This window comes from Typopeltis vanoorti, chromosome 21 (genome assembly GCF_054136105.1).
Source record: "Typopeltis vanoorti isolate ZY-2024b chromosome 21, IOZ_Tvanoo_1.0, whole genome shotgun sequence".
Taxonomy (NCBI): Eukaryota; Metazoa; Arthropoda; class Arachnida; order Uropygi; family Thelyphonidae; genus Typopeltis; species Typopeltis vanoorti.
The window spans coordinates 81,317,528-81,341,825 of record NC_143569.1 but is presented as its reverse complement, the minus strand read 5'-3'; the positions used below and the strand labels follow the sequence as shown (position 1 = coordinate 81,341,825).

At 33.6% G+C, this 24,298-nt stretch overlaps 1 protein-coding gene across 2 annotated transcripts in view; it reads right to left on the bottom strand.

Moving 5' to 3' along the window:
• Positions 1-24,298, bottom strand: part of Cp110 (Centriolar coiled coil protein 110kDa) — a 148,048-nt gene that overhangs the window by 80,732 nt on the left and 43,018 nt on the right. The window contains exon 5 of one of the 2 annotated variants that reach the window (XM_090411265.1): positions 31-1,664. In XM_090411265.1, the coding sequence (XP_090267391.1) occupies positions 31-1,664 (1,634 nt within the window). Of the gene's footprint in view, positions 1-30; positions 1,668-24,298 lie in introns of both variants that reach the window. The other variant, XM_090411264.1, reaches the window with a different exon arrangement.

Sequence of the window (24,298 nt, the reverse complement as noted above, 5' to 3'; positions counted from 1 at the left end):
AATAAATTAGAAAGAAAATACATATATTACCTTAAGTTAGAACTCATTGCGGCATTTCCACATTTAACTAAACATCCATTTTCTAAACCACCAATATCATTACAGTTCACATTATTTACAGACTCAAGCTGTTGTATTTGAGAAAAGTAATTTTCTTTTGTTAAAACACTATCTGGGCTTTTAAGTATGGAACATTTAGTCAAAGTAGGAGTATGAACTGGAGGTGGCGTTGCTTCTGACAGTTCTTGAAGGTATCTTCGCAACTGTTTCTGTTTTTCTTCCAAGATTGCAATCTGTTTATCTGCATATGTCAAAACTGAAGGATTTTCAGTAAGGTCATCTGGTGGCAAATACTCAAGCTTTTTGCTATTTTCATCAGAGTCAGGTACCTGAGAAGAAACAGTGTGAATACTACTTTCCACTTCTATTACACTTTGGTTTGACTGTATAAGATTTGTAGGTAGAGATACTTTAGAAAATAACTGTGAATCATTATTAACCAATGAAATAAAGTTTCCATCATCAATGTTAACCGGATTTGTGTGAGGAAAGATTTTTTCACTAACTGGACTATTATCACAGCTACAACCTGAGTGAATTTTAATCAGAGCTGGGGATGGCTGATCTAAAGTGTATGATGATCGCCGGATGTGACCTCGAATATGAGATTTATTTTTTTCTTTACATAGCACTGATGAATTATTTTCATTTTTTGAAAAGCTTTCACCAATACTGTTGGGTCGTTTTTGTGCTAGTAGATTATGAAAAATTTGTTCAATACCATCAGTTTGTGATGATATGGATTCAGTCCTGATTTCAGTACAGTCATCTGAGAGTGAACTTTGTGTGTCAGAAGCCACTACTGTTCGTGTACTTGTTACACTGGAAACTCTAGATGCAAAATCATTCATGTTCTGTTCTGATGCTTTTTGAGAGTTACTAAGTGTCTCAGGTGAACTGTTTAGGTATTTTTCTAAATCAGTACTTTGTGCAACACTTGTAGGAATACTTTCTGTGTCTGTATCTTGTGTATCAATATTTTCAACATTGACTTTCAATACAACAGTGGCTGATGAAGTACAGTCATCTTCTAAATCAGACATTTTATCATCAGAAGATGAAACTGAAGAGGTATCTTTAATTATAGGATTAATTTTACTACATCTATTTATTTCAGGCACTTTCTGTAAATCATTTATTACAACTGGATTGACCAGAATAATGTCATATTTTAGATTATCTGCTTCTAAGGATGTATCACAGTTATTGAAATGCATAATATCATTTAAGGAAAAACTTCTGTGAAGAAAAACAGATGCTTTTTTCAGAGTTTCGTCAGATGAGTGTGACCGTCTTCTTTCTGGTAACTGGCATGTAGAAACAGTTTCTGCACTCTTTTCAAGAGTTATATCACTTTTAAGTCTATTTCTATTGAGTTCTTTAAGAACTACTTTGCCAGACTCTTTCATTATGGGAGACTGGTCTCTTTCACCTACTTCCATAAACTTGTCCTCATATACTTGTTCCTTGAGAGACAAAGTTTCATTTTCATGTTTTTCTTCACTTCCTTGATTCTCATGGGACAAGAAGTCATCATCTTTTTCAGATTTTTCTTCACATGGGGTCAGAACTTTTGAAGTTAGAGGCAATATACGATCTACAGTCTTCTAAAAGAAAGAAAATATAAATAAGTCTGAAAAATATAATGTATATTATCAAATATCATTACTAACTAATTTTAAAAACATATATTTATTGAAAAGATCTATATTTGAAATGAAAAATATATAACAAAAAGCAATAATCACATTTTACAGCCATGTGGGTCGAAAAGAATAGTCCATAATTGAAAGTTTTATTAAAATTAATAATAATAAAAAAAAAAACTTGATATGAAACTATCCTAGCATAAATTATACACAAGGCTGAACAAAATGAGCATGGTATGAAGATAACCATTTTGGATATATCAGCGTCACCTTAATCATTTTAATGAAAATGTGAAAGTGACACTTTGTTCCACAAGTTACATACCTTTCTGCCCAGTATTTTGACACCTTTGAATTTCTGCATGTGGTTGAAATTAAGTTACCACAATCATTAATTAATAGGCATAGAACTAGAACAAGGATACTCTATTTTATGTATAACAAGGATACTCTATTTTATGTATAGTGGTTAGTTGAGTATATTATTTTGCACACAAGTTGGCGAGTACTGGCAATGAAGTATATACTTTAGACACTTATTCACTTTTGATGATTTTGAAAAGTTAAAAATACTTATTCCCAGGGGCGAATGCTGGTCTTGAAATTCACGCTTGCTCTTGTTATCATTTAGGGAGTGAGAGGTGTGATTGAAGTCAGATTAACGGAATAATGAATTATTGACCATTTAAAACTATATACACTCGGGTCACTTCTTATGCGTATCTTTTTTATGCTGTTTTGAAGTTATGAAACCGCATAACTTCAAAACTTATATACCGTTGTACATAAGGAACAGCGTGTTGAAGTACATTTTGGAGTAAGGTGAGTAACGTGTAAGCAGTGAGTGTCTGTGAAGTTTAATCTTGCGTGTGAGTAAGTGTTTGTCTTTTCATTATCGAAAGCCTAAATTTTGAACTAATTTTTATTTTAAAGATTTAATTTGGCTCAAAGGAGAAAAAAAAAGCACCAAAGAAAAGCAATTTCTTTGGAAATGAAAATTGCAATTTTAGATTGCTTTGTGAAAGGAGAGAGAGAGAGATCTACGGCGATTGGTAAACATTTTAATTTAGGCGAATCTACTATAACAGCAATCAAAAAGAATGAAGTCGCAATAATCTCATTTCTGGCACAAAACTAAGTGCCAGAAATGTCATCGTACTCAAGAGATGCTTTATTAGAAAAAATGGAATGAGCACTTGTAATTTGGATTGAAGAATTAACTCAAAGAAGAATCCTATAAGTGATTTATTTAATTAAACAAAAAGCTCTTCGGTTTTATGAAGAGATGAAGCAATTGGAGCCGTCTATTTCCGCTTGCCAGGCTGATAAAGAATTTTTGGCTAGCAAAGGACAGTTAACCGGGTTTTTAAAAAGGAATGCACTTCATAGTGTGAAGATTACAGGTGAGGTTGCAGCAGCCAAAACTTTTCAAGAGAAGTTAGTTAAAATTATTGAAGATGGTGGATACTGTCCTGATCAAGTGTTTAACGCTGATGAAACAAGATTATTTTGGAGGAAAATGCCTAGTCGAACTTACATCGCAAAGTCTGAGAAAAAAGTAAGTGGATTTAAAGCAAGCAAACATCGAGTAACGTTGTTACATTGTAGCAATGCATCAGGGGATCAAATGTTGAATCCCCTCCTAGTAAATCGATCTCTAAGACCACATGCTCTTAAAGGCAAAGATCTAAAACAGCTACCGGTACACTGGATGGCTAATACAAAGGCCTGGGTAATAACTGCTGTATTTACTGAATGGTTCAATAATTGCTTTGTACCAGAAGTGGAAACGTATGAAGCAAAATGCTCTCGATTTTAAAGTTTTATTAATTGTTGACAATGCACCAAGTCATCTGCATTTAAAACATCCAAATGTGCAGGTAGTGTTTTTTCCACCCAATACAAGCATTATTCAGCCATTAGATCAAGGCATAATTGCTACTTTTAAAAAATATTACGTTAAGCACACTTTCGATTTATATTGGATAAACTAGAAAATGAATCATTAACAGTAACTGACATTTGGAAATAATTTTCTATTTTGGACTGTAAATCATGTTGCATCTGCTATCGCTGAAATAAGACCACAAACTTTACATGTCTGCTGGAAAGCAGCTTGACCTGGATTCGTTGCAAACATCTACATTATCAGCTGAAATCATTACTTCAGCACAAGAAATTGGTGGAGAAGGCTTTGATACATTTAGCCAGAATGATGTAGACGAATTACTTGTGGATAATGCCTTAAGTAATAATGATAATATTATTGGATATCGATTAACTTTAGATCCAGAAAACGATGGTGAAGTGGAAGAGAAACCTGTTCCCCTCAATGAAAATATAATTCGAGGTCTTGAACTGTGCAATAAATTGGAAAATCATTTTCTTGTTAAGGACACAAATTCTGAACGAGCCTTTAAATTCCAACATTAGCTGAAGAACTATATGTCTGGATATCACAAGCTGTATAAAAAATTAGTAAAATCATCATCGCAAGTTTAATCACTGATTACATTGTCAGAAGAAAAAAAATCAGCACAGAACTAGGGTGAAGCTAATTCTGTTTGTGAAGAACCATTGCCTTTATCACACAGATCTGATGTGCTGACTATCTCTTCTGGTGGTGAAAGTGATTTCGCACCAGTTCGCAAACGTTGCAGAATATTGTCTAATAGCAACGATAATTCTGATGACAAGATGTAAAAAAAAATTGTTACTTTTCAATAAATTTTCAAAATTCAGGAAAATTCTTATTTTCCTAAATTTTTATAAACTTTTTATGCGATTTTAGGTTTATTTTAATTCATTGCTTCGGTTTTAGAAAAGTATGGAACGTATCCCATATTTTTCAACATTAAGTTAGGTCTTTTTTGTGCGATTTTTTATATGCAGTTTTCTGTGGAACGTATCTACCGCATAAAAAGAAACCAGACTGTATTTAGAAATGTATGTACATTTAATCATACAAATACAACATTTATTTTACAAATGATATTCTATCTTTTACAAATTTAGCTACTTGAATACAAATTCTACCCTATGGTTCTTCTTTATGAACTGGTCAATAACATCTTTATAAAAAGTTGGTTGTAACTTAATTTTCCCAAGCAACACGCACTTGTAAAGGTGGGCTGAAGCTCACTGGTTAGAGCTACATTCACTGCGTATGGCCTGTGTTTACGCAACAGAGTGAGACGACGTGAAATGGCTATGCGTGCGCATGAAATCACAGTGCTGCTGCGAGGATCTGGATGCTTCTACAACCGAGCAAGCCAAGGTAGCTTTGACTAGACGAGCAAGCATCGGCATCGATACATGACGCAAAGCTCAATTATTGCCACGCAAGCTTAAGGTGTCTTCTGTCTATTAAATATATATTAAATCAGAGCATAATAAAAAAAATAATAGTTTACAAATAATACAATAATAAAAAAGAAATCCACTGACAACTTTCTCTTGGAAGTTTTTTCCCCCTATAATCATAATATTTTGTATGCTTCACTTCCTCAAGAGTATATATTCCAAAGTATTATGACAATGTTTATTCATATTATTTAATCTTAGGTCTAATCCTAATTCAGATTAGGATTGTAAGTAACCACTGAATTTGCCGATTTTCACTTAAACCGTGTTATCTTCCAGGTCTACCTACTCGCTGATGAGACCTCAAAAAAGGTTGAAACTGGTCTGGGTAGTGACCTCTCCTCATAATGTAATTACAGCATTACATCCCCTAGAGGCTGTGTTTTTACATTATGAGAAAATATCAAGGATAGTGAGGGAGCTTGCTCCACCTTTGATATGAGCTGCCTTGGTGTTGTACTACCAAGTGGTTACTTACACTTGGATCTGCCGATAGTTTTTCGGTATGAAACTCGTAGATCTTAGTCCTAGTTCTTAGAGTTTCGCTTACTGGCATATAAAATCAAAGGATTTGTATTCCCTTCATTATTATTAAGGTTGCCAGAAAAATAGCCTTTTGGCTTTTATTCTAAGACTTGATTGGTTGTTGTGAGAAATTATGTTAATTTTAGCCAGCGTGTGCCTTATCGTGAGTTACTGGAAAGTATGCAAGAAGCCAGTTCAGCATCAACAAAACCAGTTAGAACCAGATTTTGGCGGGAAAGGAGAGTAGGATGTCATGAGTAGTACACAAAGAAGAAGAAGAAAAAAATAACCTGGGGCTGAATGGAGTAGGAAGGACTGGGAACTGCTCTGTATTTTGACCTATCTTTCTTCGAGCTCTTATTCTTTTATAAATTCCTATTGCCTCGCAGAAGGATAGTGTTGGACGAAAGGATAATAAGAATGAGCAAGAAATATTGAAAGTCAGGCAATTACGAGCAAGAAGATATTCTCCCGAGTTAACTAATCAGTTACTGAAACCCAGGATTCTATAATATTTGGGTTCTCAAAGTGAAAGTATTCAAGAACCAAGGAGAGTTTCCAGGATTCTCGATAATGAGGAAGCTATACTGTCTATACCGGTAAGGATATCTTTTCTATGCCCCTTGTGACGTAGCGAAGCTTGTTTTTGGAGAACATGATATAGTTCATATTGCTGAAATTAACAGTTAAAGATTGAATGTGTGATACAGTGAAACATTTCCTCGTAAACATAATATATGAAGTATCTCTGAATTAATAGTTCAAGACTGAATGTGTAATATAAAGAAGCCTGTTATGAGAGAACGCAATGTAAATTTGAAGCCGAATTTTCTGAGAACTATTGCGTTAGATTGATAAACTTAAAAGTTGTTTAATGAATGTCTGATGAGTTGAGCTTTGTGATTGTTCTGAATAGTTAAACTGAATCAATATTTGAAGTACATTGAACGACGATAGCTTTGTTCAAAGTGAAATTGTATTTGGAATCTTGAATAATAAGAAGAGTAGAAATTATATGCATAAATTCTAATCGTAAATGATAAACTCAGCTGAGTGAATTACTAATGTCTTAAAGAGAACTTATTCATTCTTAGATTTTATTATCCCTACTAGAAATTATTGTTTTAATGTAAATTTATGTGTTAAAGCATTAAATAATTTTTTTGAGTTGAATCTTGTGTTTGCCTGATTTCTTTCATTGCACTGCTCATTAAAATAGTTTGAATTTTAGCGGGAACCCTGAATATATAATAAGGAGAATTTCAGCATGAATTAAGTTGATAACAATATTGTGCTAGCTGATGGTTGATTTCACAACGTTGCTTATACAAATTAGAACACAGACTGGCCCAGTTAAAAATAAATTTTCTCTGTGTTCGAATGTGGAGTCAGTCAACAGCTAGAATATACATCGGATTAGTGCGTAGGATCCCACAATATTCTCTGTTTCATCCTTTATCCAAGCGGAAGCAAACAAAATTTGAAGTAACTTCAAAATTGGGCTACTTGTATATAGAGGTTAATGACTTCACATTGCATCCTGTAATGCACTGCATTATGGGATACTAAGGCAACTGATGTGAAGTCATTAGCCTCTATATACAAGTAGCCCAGTTTTGAAGTTCACACATTTATGAATGCTAACAATGTCAACTTTTTTTCTAACATATCTTTTTTTTTGTTACCATGATTTGCCATTGTTGGCATATATTTGCTCTCCTAAATTTCTTAACTAACTGTCCTAATTTTATCAATTATTTTATTTCCAACCAAAATTTCAATTCAAGTTTAGCTAGTTGGGGATGCTTAAGGGTCAAAGCTATATGACTGAGAGGAGACCTCCACATAGCCTTAAAGAAATACACAGAACCGACCAGAGCTTCTGACCTAATGTCCAATTCTCAACTTCTCGTAGTGCACCCTGTTGGGTATCTACCTGGATACTGAACGAAAGAGGATGGGATTTAGCTGACCAAATTGTATTCTTATTGGCTTAAACCAAATATAGAATGATGGTACAACATGACAAAATTTCATGCCGGCTGGGGCATTGTCCAGGTTGTTTTCGTCGCCAAGGCCACTGTTGTTTTTGCTAGGGAACCAGGGAGAACAGCAAAAAGTCAGCTACTGGAACAAATCTGAAAACAAACACACCAACTCAACATCACCAGAGTTAAAGATCGGTACTATCAACATAAAAAGCCTGAATGGCAAAGAAATGGAGCTAACTGAGGAATTAGATAAGTACCAGATCTACATAATAGGGGTGACTGAAACAAAAAAGACAAAAACTGGTGAGAGCTTTCTGAGCAATAAATACAAAATGTTATATTCAGGCAATAACAATCAAGGAAAAGAAGGAGTAACCATAGTATTCAACACTAAATACGAGTCGAATTTTCTTGAATGACAGGCAGTTTCAAGTAGAGTGATGTGGGTAAATATGAGAATGGGGAACTGGACAATGAGACTTATTTGTGCCTGTAGTCCCACAGAAGGTTCTATTAAGGTAGAAGTGGAGAAATTTTTTGATGCTTTAGAGAAAGCAACTGACACAATGAAAATGAAAAAGGAAAAGTTGGTCCTTGTTGGGGATCTAAATAGCAGAGTAGGAAATGATTGTCAGACATACAAAAATATTTTGGAAAAATTTGGAGAAAAGAGCAATGCTAATAATAATGGCAAATATCTGTTGGATTTATGCTCAGGACATGGACTGTTTATTACTAACACCATGTTCCAACATAAAAATGTGCACAAATTCACATGGAGAGAAGAGGCTAGGAATAAGAAAAGTCTCATTGACGATGTTATTGTCGATAGTGATGTTTTCTCCCTGGTGCAGGACACCAGAGTGTACAGAGGATTTGAAATTGAAAGTGATCACCATTTAATCTTGGGCAGAATAAAATTGAATTTCCTATTGAAAAGAATAACATGTTTAAAGCAAATAAAAGTTGAGCAACTCTAAGATGTGAACTGTAGACTAAAATACACAAAGATTATCGAAGAAAAAATGAAAGAGTTTGAGAACAGCAACCACACACTGGAAATTCAGTGGCAAGCGTTGAAGAAAACACCGATTGATTCAGCCAGAGAGGTACGTGGTGAAGTTGTCTGCAAGGATAGAAAAATCAGAACTCTATGGTGGACACAGGAAGTTAAAGAGACAGTGAAGGAAAAGAATAAAGCATACCAAAAGTTCCTGGCAAATAAGACAGCTTGTGCTCTTAGAGAATACAGAGACAAATGTAAGAAAGCTAAACACTATGTAAAACTAACTAAACAAAAGTCATGGGAAGACTTTAGTAAGAATATAGAAAATAAATATTAAGAAGGTAGCAAGATATTCTGGAGGTTGTTGAAGAAGCTCAGAAATGGAGGAAAGTGCTGTAAAAAGAATTAGAGATAATAAAGGTGACATGAAAACTAGAGAAAAAGATATCCTTGATGTATGGAGTAATTACTTCAAAAAACTGCTAAATGAAACAATCAGTGACAGCGCTGACCAGGCATGCAATCAGGAATACATATCCATACTTGAAGTGGAAAAAAGCCACCAAAAGCTTGAAATGTAGAAACTCAGCTGGAGTAGATGATATTTGACCAGAAATGCTCAAGTATGTAGGTATAAGTCTTATAGTGGCTACACTGTATAGTTCAAAAGGCCTGGACAGAGGGACGAATTCCAGATGATTGGAATAGAGGCTCTCATAGAACTCATATAAAAAAGGGAAATAAAACTGAATGTGAGAATTACAGAGTTATTTCTCTACTGAGTGTTCCTGGCAAGATTTATGCAAGTATACTTGAGAAGAATTGTGGAAGAAAAGCTTGGTGAAGAACAAGCTGGATTCAGGCCAAATAGAGGCTGTCAGGATCAGATCTTCACTTTACAACAAACAGTTGAGAAAGCATGGGAATATAACAAAGATCTATATTTAAATTTTGTCGATCTGGAAAAGGCATACGACAAGGTGCCAAGAGAGAAGCTATTAAATACGCTATAGTTATATGGTGTCAATGGGACATTATATCAAGCAATACTTAGTCTTTATTTGAATTGTAAATCAGCAGTTAGAATTGAAGGAAGTACAGGAAGATGGTTTAATGTTAAATCTGGTGTCAGACAAAGTTGTACATTATCCCCACCATTATTCATTATCTATATGGATCACATTATAAAGGAAAGTGGTATTAAACATATTAAAATTGGAGATTTTAATGTCAGCTCTTTGCTTTATTTGGATGATGATATACTTCTAAATAATTCTGCTACAAGTCTGCAAGATTCCCTGACTAAATTGAATAACTGTTGTAATAGATATGGTATGAAGGTCCAGCAATAAAAAGACAAAGGCAATGAAAATAGGCAGAATCGCTGAAAATGTCAACTGCGTTGTGAACGGAGACAAGTTGTGGAACAAGTAAAACATTTCAGCTACTTAGGCACGATTTTTAGTAAGGATGGTAAATTAAATATGAAAATTGACAACAGAATCAACAAAGCTGGTTTGGTAGGAAGTCAATTGAATAAATTCATATGGAATAAGAGAGAAATTAGTCGGAACACTAAATTACCTGTATACAAGACAGTGTTCAAACCAGTTTTAATTTATGGATCTGAGAGCTGGGTCAGAAGTAAATCACTTGACCAAAGACTAGAGACTGCAGATATGAGAGTCCTGAGAAAGATTAGAGGCATGAACAGATGGCATCAATGGCAATATCATATTAAAAACGAGGATATTAGGAAAGAACTTGACATTGTCAGCATCCAGGAATACGTTAGCAGAGCTAATCTGAGGTGTAATGGTCACTTAAACAGAATGGGCAAGGAAAGATTAGCAAAACAAGTGTTCTCTGCCAGGTTAGAAGGAAAACGACCCAGAGGAAGACCAAGACATAGGTGGATTGATACTGTACAAAGTGCCTTAGACGATAGAAATACAAGATCTGATAATGTTGGAGTCTTGACAAGTAACAGGCTGATTTGGAGGAAAATTGTAGATAGGAAGTTAGTAATGATGTAAATTTTTCATGTAGTACTATAATATCCTGTACACTCCTTGAGGGTACATGGCAGGAATTTGATGATGATGTTTAGCTAGTTTAGTTAGTTAAATTGCTACTAACTTTGCTTATCTAATTCCATGTCTAATTTGGCATCTTCACTAAAACTTGTGCCTAAATATAACAAGAGTTTGAGATGTAAGCAGAATTACATTATATTACTAAACAATATCAACAATTTTTGGTTATGTCTCATGACCATTTCAATGTAGATTCATGGTTCAGAGAAAAAAGGATAATTAAGAAACAAACAAAAAAGGCATCTTATTAATTATGAGATGTTACAAGTACAAGGATAGCTTGATCTGTAATGGTATTAGAATATAAACAAGAAATATTAATGGCTTATTTTTTTGTTGGTTGGTCCTGTAACATTTTGATCTTTAATGGACCCAGCTTCTGGAAGATGCAGTGTGATTTGCATGCCTAATTTGTCAGAATCACTGAAATGAATGTAATTTGTAGCTCTTTTAAGAGCACATAGCCAATCTATCAATTTGCTCTGAATATGAGAGACTACATGAGCAGAGAACCAACCCAATATACTTTGGGTGAGAGAGAGAAATGCTCCAATTTGTGGACAGGATGAAAGGAGACCTGGCAGTTTACAGCAAAAAGAAGCATGGAGAGCTTTTCTGATAAACTCTTGACATATAAGAAGTAGAAACTCTATAATGTCCCTGTTGAGGAGAGAATGAGAACTAAATAGATGTTTATCATTATCAAATTCCTGATATGTCTCCTCAAGTGGTGTACAGGATACTACAATAGTACTATATGAAAAGTTACATTACCAACTTCCTATCAATAATTTTCCTCCAAATTAGTTTTCAATCTGTTTGGATTCTAATTGACCCAGAGGTCTTCCACTGGGTCTTTTACCTGCCATTAAACACCTGTTATTCTAATCTTTCTGCTTTCATTATGTTTAAGTGACCATACCATAAATTGGACGATAGGCGAACGAGGGGTGATATGATTGAGACATTCAAATTACTGAAGGGTTTTTATAAGATTGATCCAGAAGATATTTTTGAAAATATGACTGGTGGTGGGAGGACTAGGGGCCATGCATGGAAGCTGGGCAAGAGCGTGGTTGACAAGGGTGTTAGAGCTAGGTTTTTTACTTGGAGAGTGGTGAATGAGTGGAATAAGCTTCCAGAGTCTGTTGTGGGTGCTACGACCGTGAATGAGTTCAAGGCAAGATATGATAGATACTGTGTGAATGTTGAATAGTTGTTCCAGACATGATGTTAGGGCCTCCCTCGATGAGTCTGTCGACTCCTTGGAGTTTCCCGGAACAATAATAATAATAATAATAAAATACTACCTGAAATTAGCTCTACTCACACATTCCTGAATGTTAACAATGAAGTTCCTTCCTAACATATTTATTTTTAATGATTCTGCCATCGATAGTCTGTTCTTCTTCAACCCATTTGTTCCTTAGGATGGGTAGAGTCCCCTGATTAGGGATCATGATGAATTAATGCAGCTGGCACATCACTCTCCTGCTGCGACCATAAGTATTGGGCTAGTTTGCTTGCTCTGTGGGATAAAAAAAAAAACAAGTTTCTGGGAGAAAAAATTCTCTAACTCTGTATGAGATCAGCTAATTCACCATTTGATTAAAAAGCCCTTTTCATATCAGAGATGGATTCGAATCCGGGTCTTTCCAGCCAAAGGGCTCATCTATGAACTGAGCTACGGAGACCATCTGTTCACTGTCCTAACTTTTCTCAACTCTCATGTTTGCTGTTTCTAGTCTTTGATTAACTGTTTTCTTTCTAACTCAGCTGTCATATCTATAGATTAAAAGTGGTTTGAACACTGGTCTACATGTATACAATTAGTCTAGAGTTTTTGCTAATTTTTCTCTTATTCCATAAAAATTTATTCAGTTGATTTCTCAACATACCAGCTTTGCTTATTCTGTTGTTCATTTCCATATTGAATTTGCCATCTTCACTCAAAATTCTGCTTAAATAACTGAAATATTTTACTTAATTCTATAGGTTTCTTATTCAGGATGCACCTCATATTTTCAATGTTCTTCCTGTCTATTTTTGTAGTCTGTCATTTTATTGCTGATTCTCATGCCAAAAGCGTTATAGCAACAAACTCAACATGAAAGGTTGAGCAATTTTTAAGGAATCCTGAAGACCTGTAGTGCTGGATTTATTTAAGAGTTATTAAAACTCTTAAATTTATTTATACTTATTTATTTATTAATAAAACTGCATTAAGTAAAATATCATGTCCAATGAAAACAGAAAGATTACCAAAACAAGCCTTAAAGTACAAGCCATTAGGAAAAAGAAAACCAAGACGTCCTCTTAAACGATGACTTCTAAGGCTGGAACAGGCCATGCTAGGCCTAAATCCTTGATACGCATGATGATGATGATGATCATGTTCAATGCCACTTTCCTTCATAATGTGATTCATACAGATTAATAATAGAGGAGATAATGGGTGTACATCGAACCATATTTCTATACTCCTTCAATTCTAATTGCTGATTTGCAACTTGGATACAGACTTTTTTTTAATGTCCCCCCCCCCAATCAGCAAAAGGTTATAAGCCTATATCATTAGTATTTTTATTTCTTTTTTTACATAGCCTGGAAATCCTGATCTAAAGACCAAACATGAAACTTTTTCAAGTCATTTCAGGCTTCCAATAAGATGGGAAGTGATCTAATATTGAGCAGTGAAACTCACCTAATCACCTAAAGACGATCACAAATATCCGTGAATTTGAACCTGCAGCCTGTTGGTTGGAAAGTGGACACATTAAACATTCAGCCAACCAGGACGGCAAAATATACTACTTGATATAATCTGTTTATATTTGATATTTTAAGGATACTTGTGACATAAAGATTGTATAATATAAGCACGTACACACAAGAAAGATATTTAATTAGCCAAACATTTCGGTCTGAAAATTGCAGACCATCTTCAGTGGCAATACAAGAACAGTTTTAAAATACAAGGTGGAATACTAACAACAATTATTGTTAGTATTCCACCTTGCATTTTAAAACGTATTTTAAAAACGTACACACAAGAAAGATGTTTAATTAGCCAAATATTTCGGTCTGAAAATTGCAGACCATCTTCAGTGGCAATACAAGAACAGTTTTAAAATACAAGGTGGAATACTAACAACAATTTTGCTTCTTCAAGTGAAAATACAAGATGGAATACAAACAACAATTATTGTTAGTATTCCACCTTGTATTTTAAAACTGTTCTTGTATTGCCACTGAAGATGGTCTGCAATTTTCAGACTGAAATGGCTAATTAAATATCTTTCTTGTGTGTACGTGCTAATATTATACAATCTGTTTATATATTTTGAACAGCTTTTTCTTGGCAGCTTGTAATTCATTTTTCTAAATCTAGAAAACTTAAATACAGATCTGTGTTATTTTACCAAGATTTCTTAACTATTTTCTTCAAGTGAAAATCTGATCCTGACAACCAATATTTGACCTATACTTAGTTTGATTCTCTTTCACAATTTTTCTTAGCCTCTTCTCAGTTATGCAAGCATACAGAGAAATTTCTGTAAAAAGTAATACTCACTAGAGAAATTCCTGTAATTCTCATACTTCATTTTATTTTTCATGGTTATTTATGTTCAATGGCTATATGAACAAAGAATTAACCAATATCTAGATAAAATAAAACAAAATGAAGAAAGAGAAACAGAATGGCTTAATATAAAAATGATACTAAATGCAGCAGCAAATGAAAGCTTAGGAAAGACCAAAAAATTCAATAAAAGAAAAAAAAAAAACTGAAGATCTGGGATGATACAATCAGAGAAATAATCAAAAAGAAAAAAGAAGCCTATCACAAATGGTTAAGCAGTAAAAGATTAGAAGATGAAATAGAATATAAAAGAATAAGAGCCATAGCTAAAAGAGAAGTCAGAAAAAGACAGAGAATTATGGAATAAATTTGTTTCTAATTTAGAACATGATTTATATAAAATAAGACCCAATGTATATAAGATTTTGAAACACTTAAATGCAGATACCAAAGAAAATATAAAATTAAACACTGAATTGAAATTAGAAGAATTTCTAAATTACTACACAGAACTGTGGACAGACAAATATTTTAAAAAAGACAACTGCAAACAATTAACGAAAATGAAAAGGAAATAACTGAAGAAGAATTAGAAATCAGCCTGAAAGAAACAAGAAACGGAAAATCACCTGGAGAAGATAACTTAGGTTCAGAACTATATAAATACGCAGGAACAAGATTCAAAGAAAGACTTATTTTTAAATAAAATTTACTCAACTGGTATCCCCCCCAATAGAATGGAAAAAAAGCAATTGTGATTCCTATCTTTAAGAAAGGTAATAGAGTTGACCCTAAAAACTATAGAGGTATCAGTATACTAAATTCCTGTTACAAAATATATAGCAGAATCTTAAATAACAAACTAATGAAATATTCCGAAAACTTTATTCTAGAAGTACAGAATGGATTTAGAAAAGGACGATCATGTATAGACCCAGCCTTCTGCCTAAAATTAATAATAGAGAAAAGAAGAGAATATAATTTAGAAACACATATTGCATTTATTGACTTTGAAAAAGCATTTGACAAAGTTAAAAGAAACATTATTTAACATATTAAAAGAAAGACAAATACCAAATAATATCCTAAAAGCTATCACAAGTATATATGAAAATAATCAAATACAAATAAGATTAAATCACGAGCTATCATATATGAGAGAGATAAACCAAGGGGTCTGACAGGGATGTCCCCTCTCAGCAACTCTTTTTAATATCTACTTAAATGAAATAATAATAAAATAGAATAAAAATTTACATCAAGGAATTAAACTTTCTCCTACAGTTAACTTAAACACTCTCCTCTTTTCAGACCACCAAATAATAATTACAAATTCTGAAGATAACTTACAGAAAGCTATTTTAGATCTAAATGAGATATCCAAAGATTATGGTATGATAATATCAACGGAAAAATTAGAAACTATGGCCTTTAAAGGACAAGATCCAGCAAGAACTAAAATAGTAATAGATAACAAGATCTTAGAACAGGTGAATTTATTTAACTACTTAGGATGTATGATCACATATGAAAATGAAAAAGATATAAATGTAAAAATTGCAAAATATTTAAAAATAACAGGTGTAATTAACTTTATATTTAAACCAAACCTAGTTCAAAAACAAACCAGGCTAAAAGTATACAATACATGAGCCCTACCAGTCTTAATGTATGGAAGCGAAATCTGGACAATAAAATAAAAAGACAAACAAAGATTAACAACAGCAGAAATGAAGTTTATGAGAAAAACTGCAAAGTATACCCTATTTGATCACAAAAGAAACGAAGATATTATGAAAGAATTAAACCAAGAACCAGTAATAGAAAAAATTAAAAAATATAAACATAAATGGATGGAACACGTTCAAAGAATGAAAACAGAAAGATTACCAAAACAAGCCTTAAAGTACAAGCCGTTAGGAAAAAGAAAACCAGGATGTCCTCTTAAACGATTCAATGATGACTTCGAAGGCCGATACAGGCCATGCTAGGCCTAAATCCTTGATACGCATGATGATGATTCATTATCTCTGAAATGAAATCTGAGTTGTAACCATTAGAGAGGAAAGTGGATTTAACATGCAGAAGTTCTTGTTGCAAAGGAAAGTCAGCATAACTATATCTTCTGATGTTGGTTATCTCTCTCTCTCTCTCTCTGTAGACTGAAATTGCAGATTATCATTAGCCTGTCATAAAATAAGAAACATCTAGGAAACGAAAGACTATTGTTGGCTTCTACTACTAGACTGAAATTGATTCTTGAATGAGAAAATTAATTCTTTGAAGAAAAACATCTAAGTCAAATTTGAAATGATAAGTAAGCATTCCAAATTGCAAAAATGTCATCCATGTATCATATCAGAACTGTATGGAAGGACAGTGAGATGTTCATGATGTGCTGCTTAAAATGCAGTTTCTTGAATTTCTTTGTAAAGTTTATGAAAAATAACTGACTGGTGTTAATAGTAAAATAAAGTAATTACACAATACCAGGAGGAAAATCTTTCTGTAATAATTTTAATTTATCTGTTAGCTGAATGGTAGTATCAAAAGAGAAACTAATTAAATGGTCAGTAAGTAATAAAACAAATACTAGAGATTTTGTTTCTGAATCTTTGGATTATTATTGTTTTTAATGTAAAGAGGAGAATTACTAGTAAAAGTTTAAAATTTAGGCTAGTTTGTATAGGACTTGCCTACAGAATCCAGTAACAGTCAAAGTGGCACATTTTCTTTATGTATCTTGGGAAGTCCATACAGGCCAAAAGCACTAAGATAGTGAATACAGATCTTTGTTATTGTTTCTTCATCTTTTATTCTGGTGTTGCTTAGGGATAAAAGCTAGACAACTGGAAGAAGATTTTTGAATAACCTTTTAAGGAATATGGAGAAATGGAACTTCAAGACCTCATATACAATCCTCACCGTCTCATGGTGCAACCCATTAATAGGTATCTACCTTGATACTAAACAAATGAGAATTGGCTAGTAAATTTGTTAAGCAAGTTCCCCCTGTTTTCATGAGAACCAGGGTAAACAGAGAAAAGTCAGCTGCTGGAAGAAACACCAACTCAATGCCAGCAGAATTCAAACAATGTCATCAATGGAAAACGAATCCAACTTTGATAATTTTAAAAATTATCTAAGTTGGGCAGCTTTCAAAAGTGAACTGTAGACTCAAATTCAGGCAGAAGAATTGGAGAAGTACCAGGTGTTACTGAAACAAAGAAGACAAAAACAGGTGAGATTATTTTAAATAACTACAAGATATTATAGGAAATAATGATCAGGAAAAGGAAGGAGTAGCTATCATGTTCAAAACTAAATACAAGGATAATCTTCTTGAATGGAAGGAAATTTCAAGTAGAGTGATGTGGAAAAATATCACAATGGGGATATGAGATATATTTCATCACTAAAAAACACACATACTAACCACAGTGATAAGTTTTAATACATAAATATTTCATCCCAAGTATCTTGGGACATCCTCAGTACAGTAATTCCAACAATACTAAGAATAACATACAGTTAGGGTGCATGATTACAATGGAATCTCAATATGCGTGCAGTAATGTGTTATAGAATTAAAATAACAACAACAAAAAAAAAACATATATCATACAAAATTGTGTAAAATAATCTCTTTATATATGTTATTTATTTTTTTTTGTTCAGTTATATTTTAATTTACTTCTATAACATGTTACTGCACACATGTTAAGATTCCATTGTAATCATGCACCCTAACTGTATGTTATTCCTAGTATTGTTTGAATTACTACTGAGGATGAAATATTTACGTATTAAAACTTATCACTGTGGTTAGTACGTGTGTTTTTTAGTGATGAATTCACCACAGATTTCATCGTATAAAAATGAGACATATTTGTGCCTATAGTCTCATAGAAAGATCTACTAAGGAAAGAGTGGAGGAATTTTTCAAGGAATTAACGAAGAAAACTGAATACAAAGAAAAACAAATTGGTCCTTGTTAAAAATCTAAACAATAGAGTAGGAAATGATTACCAGACATGCAAAAATGTTTTAGAAAAAAATTTAAGAAAAGAGCAAAGTTAATAATAATGGTAAGTGCTTGCTGGTTTTTTTGTTCAGGATACGAACTAATCATTAATAACACCACGTTCCAACAAAAAGATGTGCACAAATTCACATGGAGAGAAGACACACGAAATAATAAAGTCTTATTGATTATGTTATTGTTGATGGCGATTTCTTCATGCTATTCAGGTAACCAGTATATTGAGGTGAAATTGGAAATGATTGCTATTTAGTTCTGAGCAGGATAAAATCGAATATCATACTGAAAAGAAAACTTTGTAAGATAATTTTAAAAATTATCAAAGTTGGGCAGCTTTTAAAAGTGAACTGTAGACTCAAATATGCAAACATTATTCAAGAAAAACTGAAAGAGTTTGAAAACAAAGAGCAAACCATGAAGATTGAGTGGCAGACCCTGAAGAAAACAATGACACATTTAGCCTGAGAGACAACATGTTGCAAGGTTACCTCCAAGGAGAGGTGAATTAAAACTCTATGGTGGAATCAGGAAGATAAAGGGGCAGCAAGGAAAAGAAGAAAATACATTGAAAGTTTCTGACCAGTAAGTCGGCATGTGCTCTCAGAGAATGCAAAATGTAAGAAATTGAAGCACCGTGTCAACTATGTAGCTAAACAAAATTCATTTAATGATTTTAGCAATACCATAAAAGATAAATATCAGGAAGATGGCAAAATGTTCTGAAGGCTATTGAGAAAGCTTACAAATGGAAGAAAGAGTACTGTAAAAGGAATCAGATGACAAAAGTAATATGAAAATTGAAGACCAAGATATTCAAGATGCTTGGAGTAATTATTATTAGGCCTCCAGGGAGTCAAGGACTCATTGAGGAAGGCCATACAAAACCCACACTGGTTGTCATACTTTCTCTTAAACTCATTCACACTAGATGCACTCACTAGCTCAACAGGTAAACTATTCTACTCACTCATGGTTTTACGAGAGAAAAATCTAACTCTCACCTCTTTCTTAACCACACACAAACTTCCATGGATGTCCTCTTCCCACCTTCCATATAATGAAAAAAAGTTATCAACTGATATTCTATAACATCCTATCAAACGTTTATAGACTTTATCATATTGGTCCTCTTTCTTCTGTCTACCAGTATCCGAAGCCCACATACTCTCAATCTATTCTCATAATCTACATTCCATTATGCCAATATCATCCTTGCAATTCTTTGTAGCCTTTCCACAGATTTTTATTCCTTTGGAACCTGAACTGTACATAGTAGTTTAGGTGCAGTCATATCAAGGCCTTGTAAAGTGGCAAAATGACTCCATATCTTCACTTGTTAATGTTCTGTTGCAATTATTCTCTGGATCATATTTGTAATTTTTGCTGTGACCCCTTGAACTTCAAATTCTTGTCCACCATAACTCTAAGATCTCCAGCCTCGTCAGTTACTCCAAGCATAACCCCACCAATATAACATGTCACTGGATATCTCATCGTACCAAAATGCATAACTTTACTCACTAACATTAAATTGACAGCTATGATAATTTACCTATACTTCCAGCCTATTCAGACCATCTTGCAACTACTGTATATCAGTAGCATTTCTAATTGCCCTGCCTATCTTTGCATCATCAGCAAACAAAGATCTCCTGTCAGACCCTTTCCAATATCATTGATACATAGATTAAACAACAATGGTCCAAGTACAGATCCTTGGGACACACCACTGGTTATCTTAAATCTGGCAGGTTCATCCTCCCCCATATACCATTTTCTGATACCTATCCATGTTAAGAGTTTGCATTTCAATCTCATATTCTCCAGTTTATACTATCAAATGCCTTAGCAAAGTCCAACAGTATCACAGTGTATCCATTTCCTTCATCCAACTCAGCCATAACATTATTGTAAAATATGAGCAAATTGCTCAGGCATGACCTATGCTGTTAATTGCAAATTATAGCTTATTTGTCCACCCACTTACAATTACTTTAAAAGACTGCTAAATGAAGCAAGAAGTGATAGAACAGGTGGTAGAAAATATTTCAGAGGAATGCAATCAAGAGTAGTACATATTAATACATGAGGTAAGTACAAAAAAACAATGAAAAACTTGAAACGTGGCTGGAGTAGGTGATATTCAACCAGAAATACTAATAAATGGGGGCATTAAAGTTTTACAGTGGCTATGCTGAATAATTCAGACAGCCCGGTCAGATGTGGTAAAATTTCAGGTGACTGGAATACATTACATAGCACCTATCTGTACAAAGTGAAATATAACTGAATGCAAGAATTACAGAGGAATTTATTTTGTTGCCGTAACTGAGTATTCCCTTGTAAGAAAGATAGAAGAATTGCAGAAGGGAAACTGGAGAAGAACAAGTTGGGTTCAGGTCAAATAGAGGTTGTCAGGATCAGACTGTCACTTTAAGACAAATAGTTGAAAAATCACAGAAATAAAACAAAGTTGATTTAGATTTTGTAGATTACGAAAGGGCTTATGACAAGGTGCCAAGAGAAAAGCTGTTCAAAATGCTATAATTATAAGGTGTAAATGGGATATATCAAGTAACACAATCTATATTTGAGTTATAAGTCAGCAATTAGAAATGAGAGAAATAAAGGAAGATGGTCTAATGTAAAATCGGCATGAGATAAGGATGAATGTTATCACCCTATCTCCACTGCTAATCATCATCTATGTGGATCACATTATGAAGGAAAAGTGTCATTAAATGGTCTGATATCAAAATTGGTGATATCTTAATACTTGTGCAAAATGTTATACTCCTAAATAAATCAGTCTTCCATTTCGGTAAATTATGAAGATTACAACCATGTTAGAAATAATTACTTTAATTTCCCAATGTTTCGACCTTCATATTAAGGTCATCATTTAGAATATACACACACACACACACACACACACACACACACACACACACACACATATATATATATATATATATATATAATGATGTACCAACAACATGGAAGAAAGCTACCCTAATTCTGATACATAAAAAAGGTGAGTAGAGGACTTGACGAACTACCGACCTATCAGTGGTCTAGATGTTGAAAGTTTATTTTTCACTTGGTCAGACTATAATAAATTTAGTTTAATCCTTTATCCAAGTGTGTGCAAACAAAGTTTGCACCTGAAATTATCTTCAGGACTGGGGTAAAGTGGTACAACACCAGGCAACTCCTTGCAAAGGTGGAGCAAGCTACCAACACTCCTATCTCAGTATCTCCCATAATGCAAAACACATCTCCTTGCAGATATGTATAATGTTATGCATTAAGGGAAGGGCCACTACCCAGACTAGTTTTGACCTTTATTGAGGTCTCTTCAGTGGGAGCCAGGCCCAAGTGGAGATACCAAATGGTGTGCCACCTTTTTATTAAATTACTCTAGATTTAGAGAAAGATGTTGAAAGTTTATTTTTCACTTGGTCAGACTATAATAAATTTAGTTTAATCCTTTATCCAAGTGTGTGCAAACAAAGTTTGCACCTGAAAGTATCTTCAGGACTGAGGTAAAGTGGTACAAAAGTGGTGTTGTACCACTTTACCCCAGTCCTGAAGATACTTTCAGGCGCAAACTTTGTTTGCACACACTTGGATAAAGGATTAAACTAAATTTATTATTATCAGTGGTCTACAAAGTGTTTACAAAAGCCTTAGCTAATAGACTTTGTGCGATTCTGGACCTAGCACAACCAAAAGAACAGGCAGGCTTTCGAAGGGGCTTTAGTACAATGGACCATATTCAAGTTGTACAGCAGATTATTGAACGGTGTAATGAATATCAATTACCACTATGTCTTGGTTTTATTGGCTATGAGAAAGCCTTTGATTCACTTAATACTTGTGCAATACTTAAAGCATTACAAAACCAACAAGTGAAGGAGCCCTACATCAGAACCATCAAATCAGCATACACCAATGCCACAGCAGCAATTCATTTCAACGGAAACATCTCTACTGTGAGAATACAGAAAGGTATAAGACAAGGTGATACAATACCTCCAAAATTATTCACAGCATGTCTAGAAGAAATATTCAAACTTCTTGATTGGGAAGGGAAAGGTCTGAAGATAAATAGCAGATATTTAAGCCATTTATGCTTTGCAGATGACATAGTTATCTTTACTTCAACTGCAATTGAATTACAGACTCGTATCCATGAGCTCCAAATTGTTAGCAGAACAGCAGGCCTAAAGATAAACCTAAAGAAGACCCAAGTTATGTTCAATAGTTATGTCCAACCAGAAATAATAAAAATCAATAATGAGGAAATTAAGCAAGTAGATCATTATATACTTAGGACAACAAATATCAATGGAATAAAATATCATGGATGAAATTAAAAGGCATGCGATGCTTAAGTGGAAAGCATTTGGAAAATTACATTCAATATTCAAAAACCAACTACCATTATGCCTAAAGAGAAAGGCTTTTAACAGTGTATTCTTCCACTGACATATGGCTGTGAAAGATGAAGACTGAATGCAAAGGAAATTCAAAAATTAAGAACAACACAATTTAGTATGAAAAGAAGTATGCGATCACAAAAGGAATACATGGATAAGAAATCAAACCAAACTCTGTGACATCATAGGAAGAGGGAAACATCTGAAGTGGCAATGGGCTGGGCATATTGCCCGAAGACAAGATCAGCGATGGACAAAAGAAGTATTGGACTGGATTCCACGAGAGGAAAAAGAACCACGATGCCGACCAAAATCACAGTGGATTGATGATATCATCAGATTTGCAGGAGTGACATGGAAAAGGAGAGCCATGGACAGAGAGTATTGGAGTAATCTTGGAAAGGCCTTCATCCAGCAGTGGATCGATAATGGCTGATGATGATATACAAAGATAAGCTATATTACACTTCAAAGGAAAGGATAAATAAATCGATGCAACATAAAAAAATAAATAAATGATAAGCAAGAACCTCATTACAAATTTAGATCTAGACATAAGCATCAAAAGAGCAGTTAAGTCTTGTTAGATATAAGAGAAATATTTATGAAATAATTTTTTGAAAGATGAAAATGATGTAAAAATAATCATAATTTGCAATTATGAATCTTTTTCTAATTGCTGTTGTACATTAGAACTTTTATTAGCTTCAGTTTCATAGCCACTTATGACTCACTTGTCATATGCCTAATTAGAAAGTGATAATTATGTTTAAAAATAAAAATGTGTGTTTTAGGTTAAACATACTTACTAGATAGCTGAGAATTAAAATAATTTCATTAGTCATTTATTCTAATTCACAAGTTTTTAAATGTACAATAATATCTGTTGTTCACCATAAAGACATTCTCCTTCTGCTAACAACAACGTGGCAGCCATTACAAACTGTTTGCTTGTTGTTTAGTTAAGGAGACTAATAGGAGATTGACAGCTGACAGAGAAAGAGAGAGAGAGAATGAATAAAAGAAAAACAAGAGGGAGAAAGTTTGAGAGCAAAGACCAGAGATTTTTGTTCTGGGAAAATTGCAAAACCTGAAGGTAGGAATGTAATAATGGATGATCCCGAAAAAAGAATTTAAAAAATTTTTTTTAAATTTTCAAAAATGAATATATTTTGACTGACAAACTGATATTGTAAACAAATAAATAGTAATATTAAAAAGATGTTTTATTACAATTCAAAGAAATGCTGAAATAGGATGGTTTTTTTGTGTTCTCAAGGATTCCAGTGATATTAATGAATTACAAGGCGTGTTCAAAATAAGACCGAACTTTTGATAAGACTATTGTTTATTTTACATTTCAAGCACTGTCCCCCTTCAAAGTAGTCTGCTCTACTGGCGATACACCGTTCTCAACATTTCTTCCATTATTGGAATGCTTCCTGGAACACACTTTCTGTGATGGTGCACAGTTCTCTTATCACATTTTCCTGAATCTCCTGTATGGTTTGGAAACGACATCCTTTCAAAGTGGTTTTAAG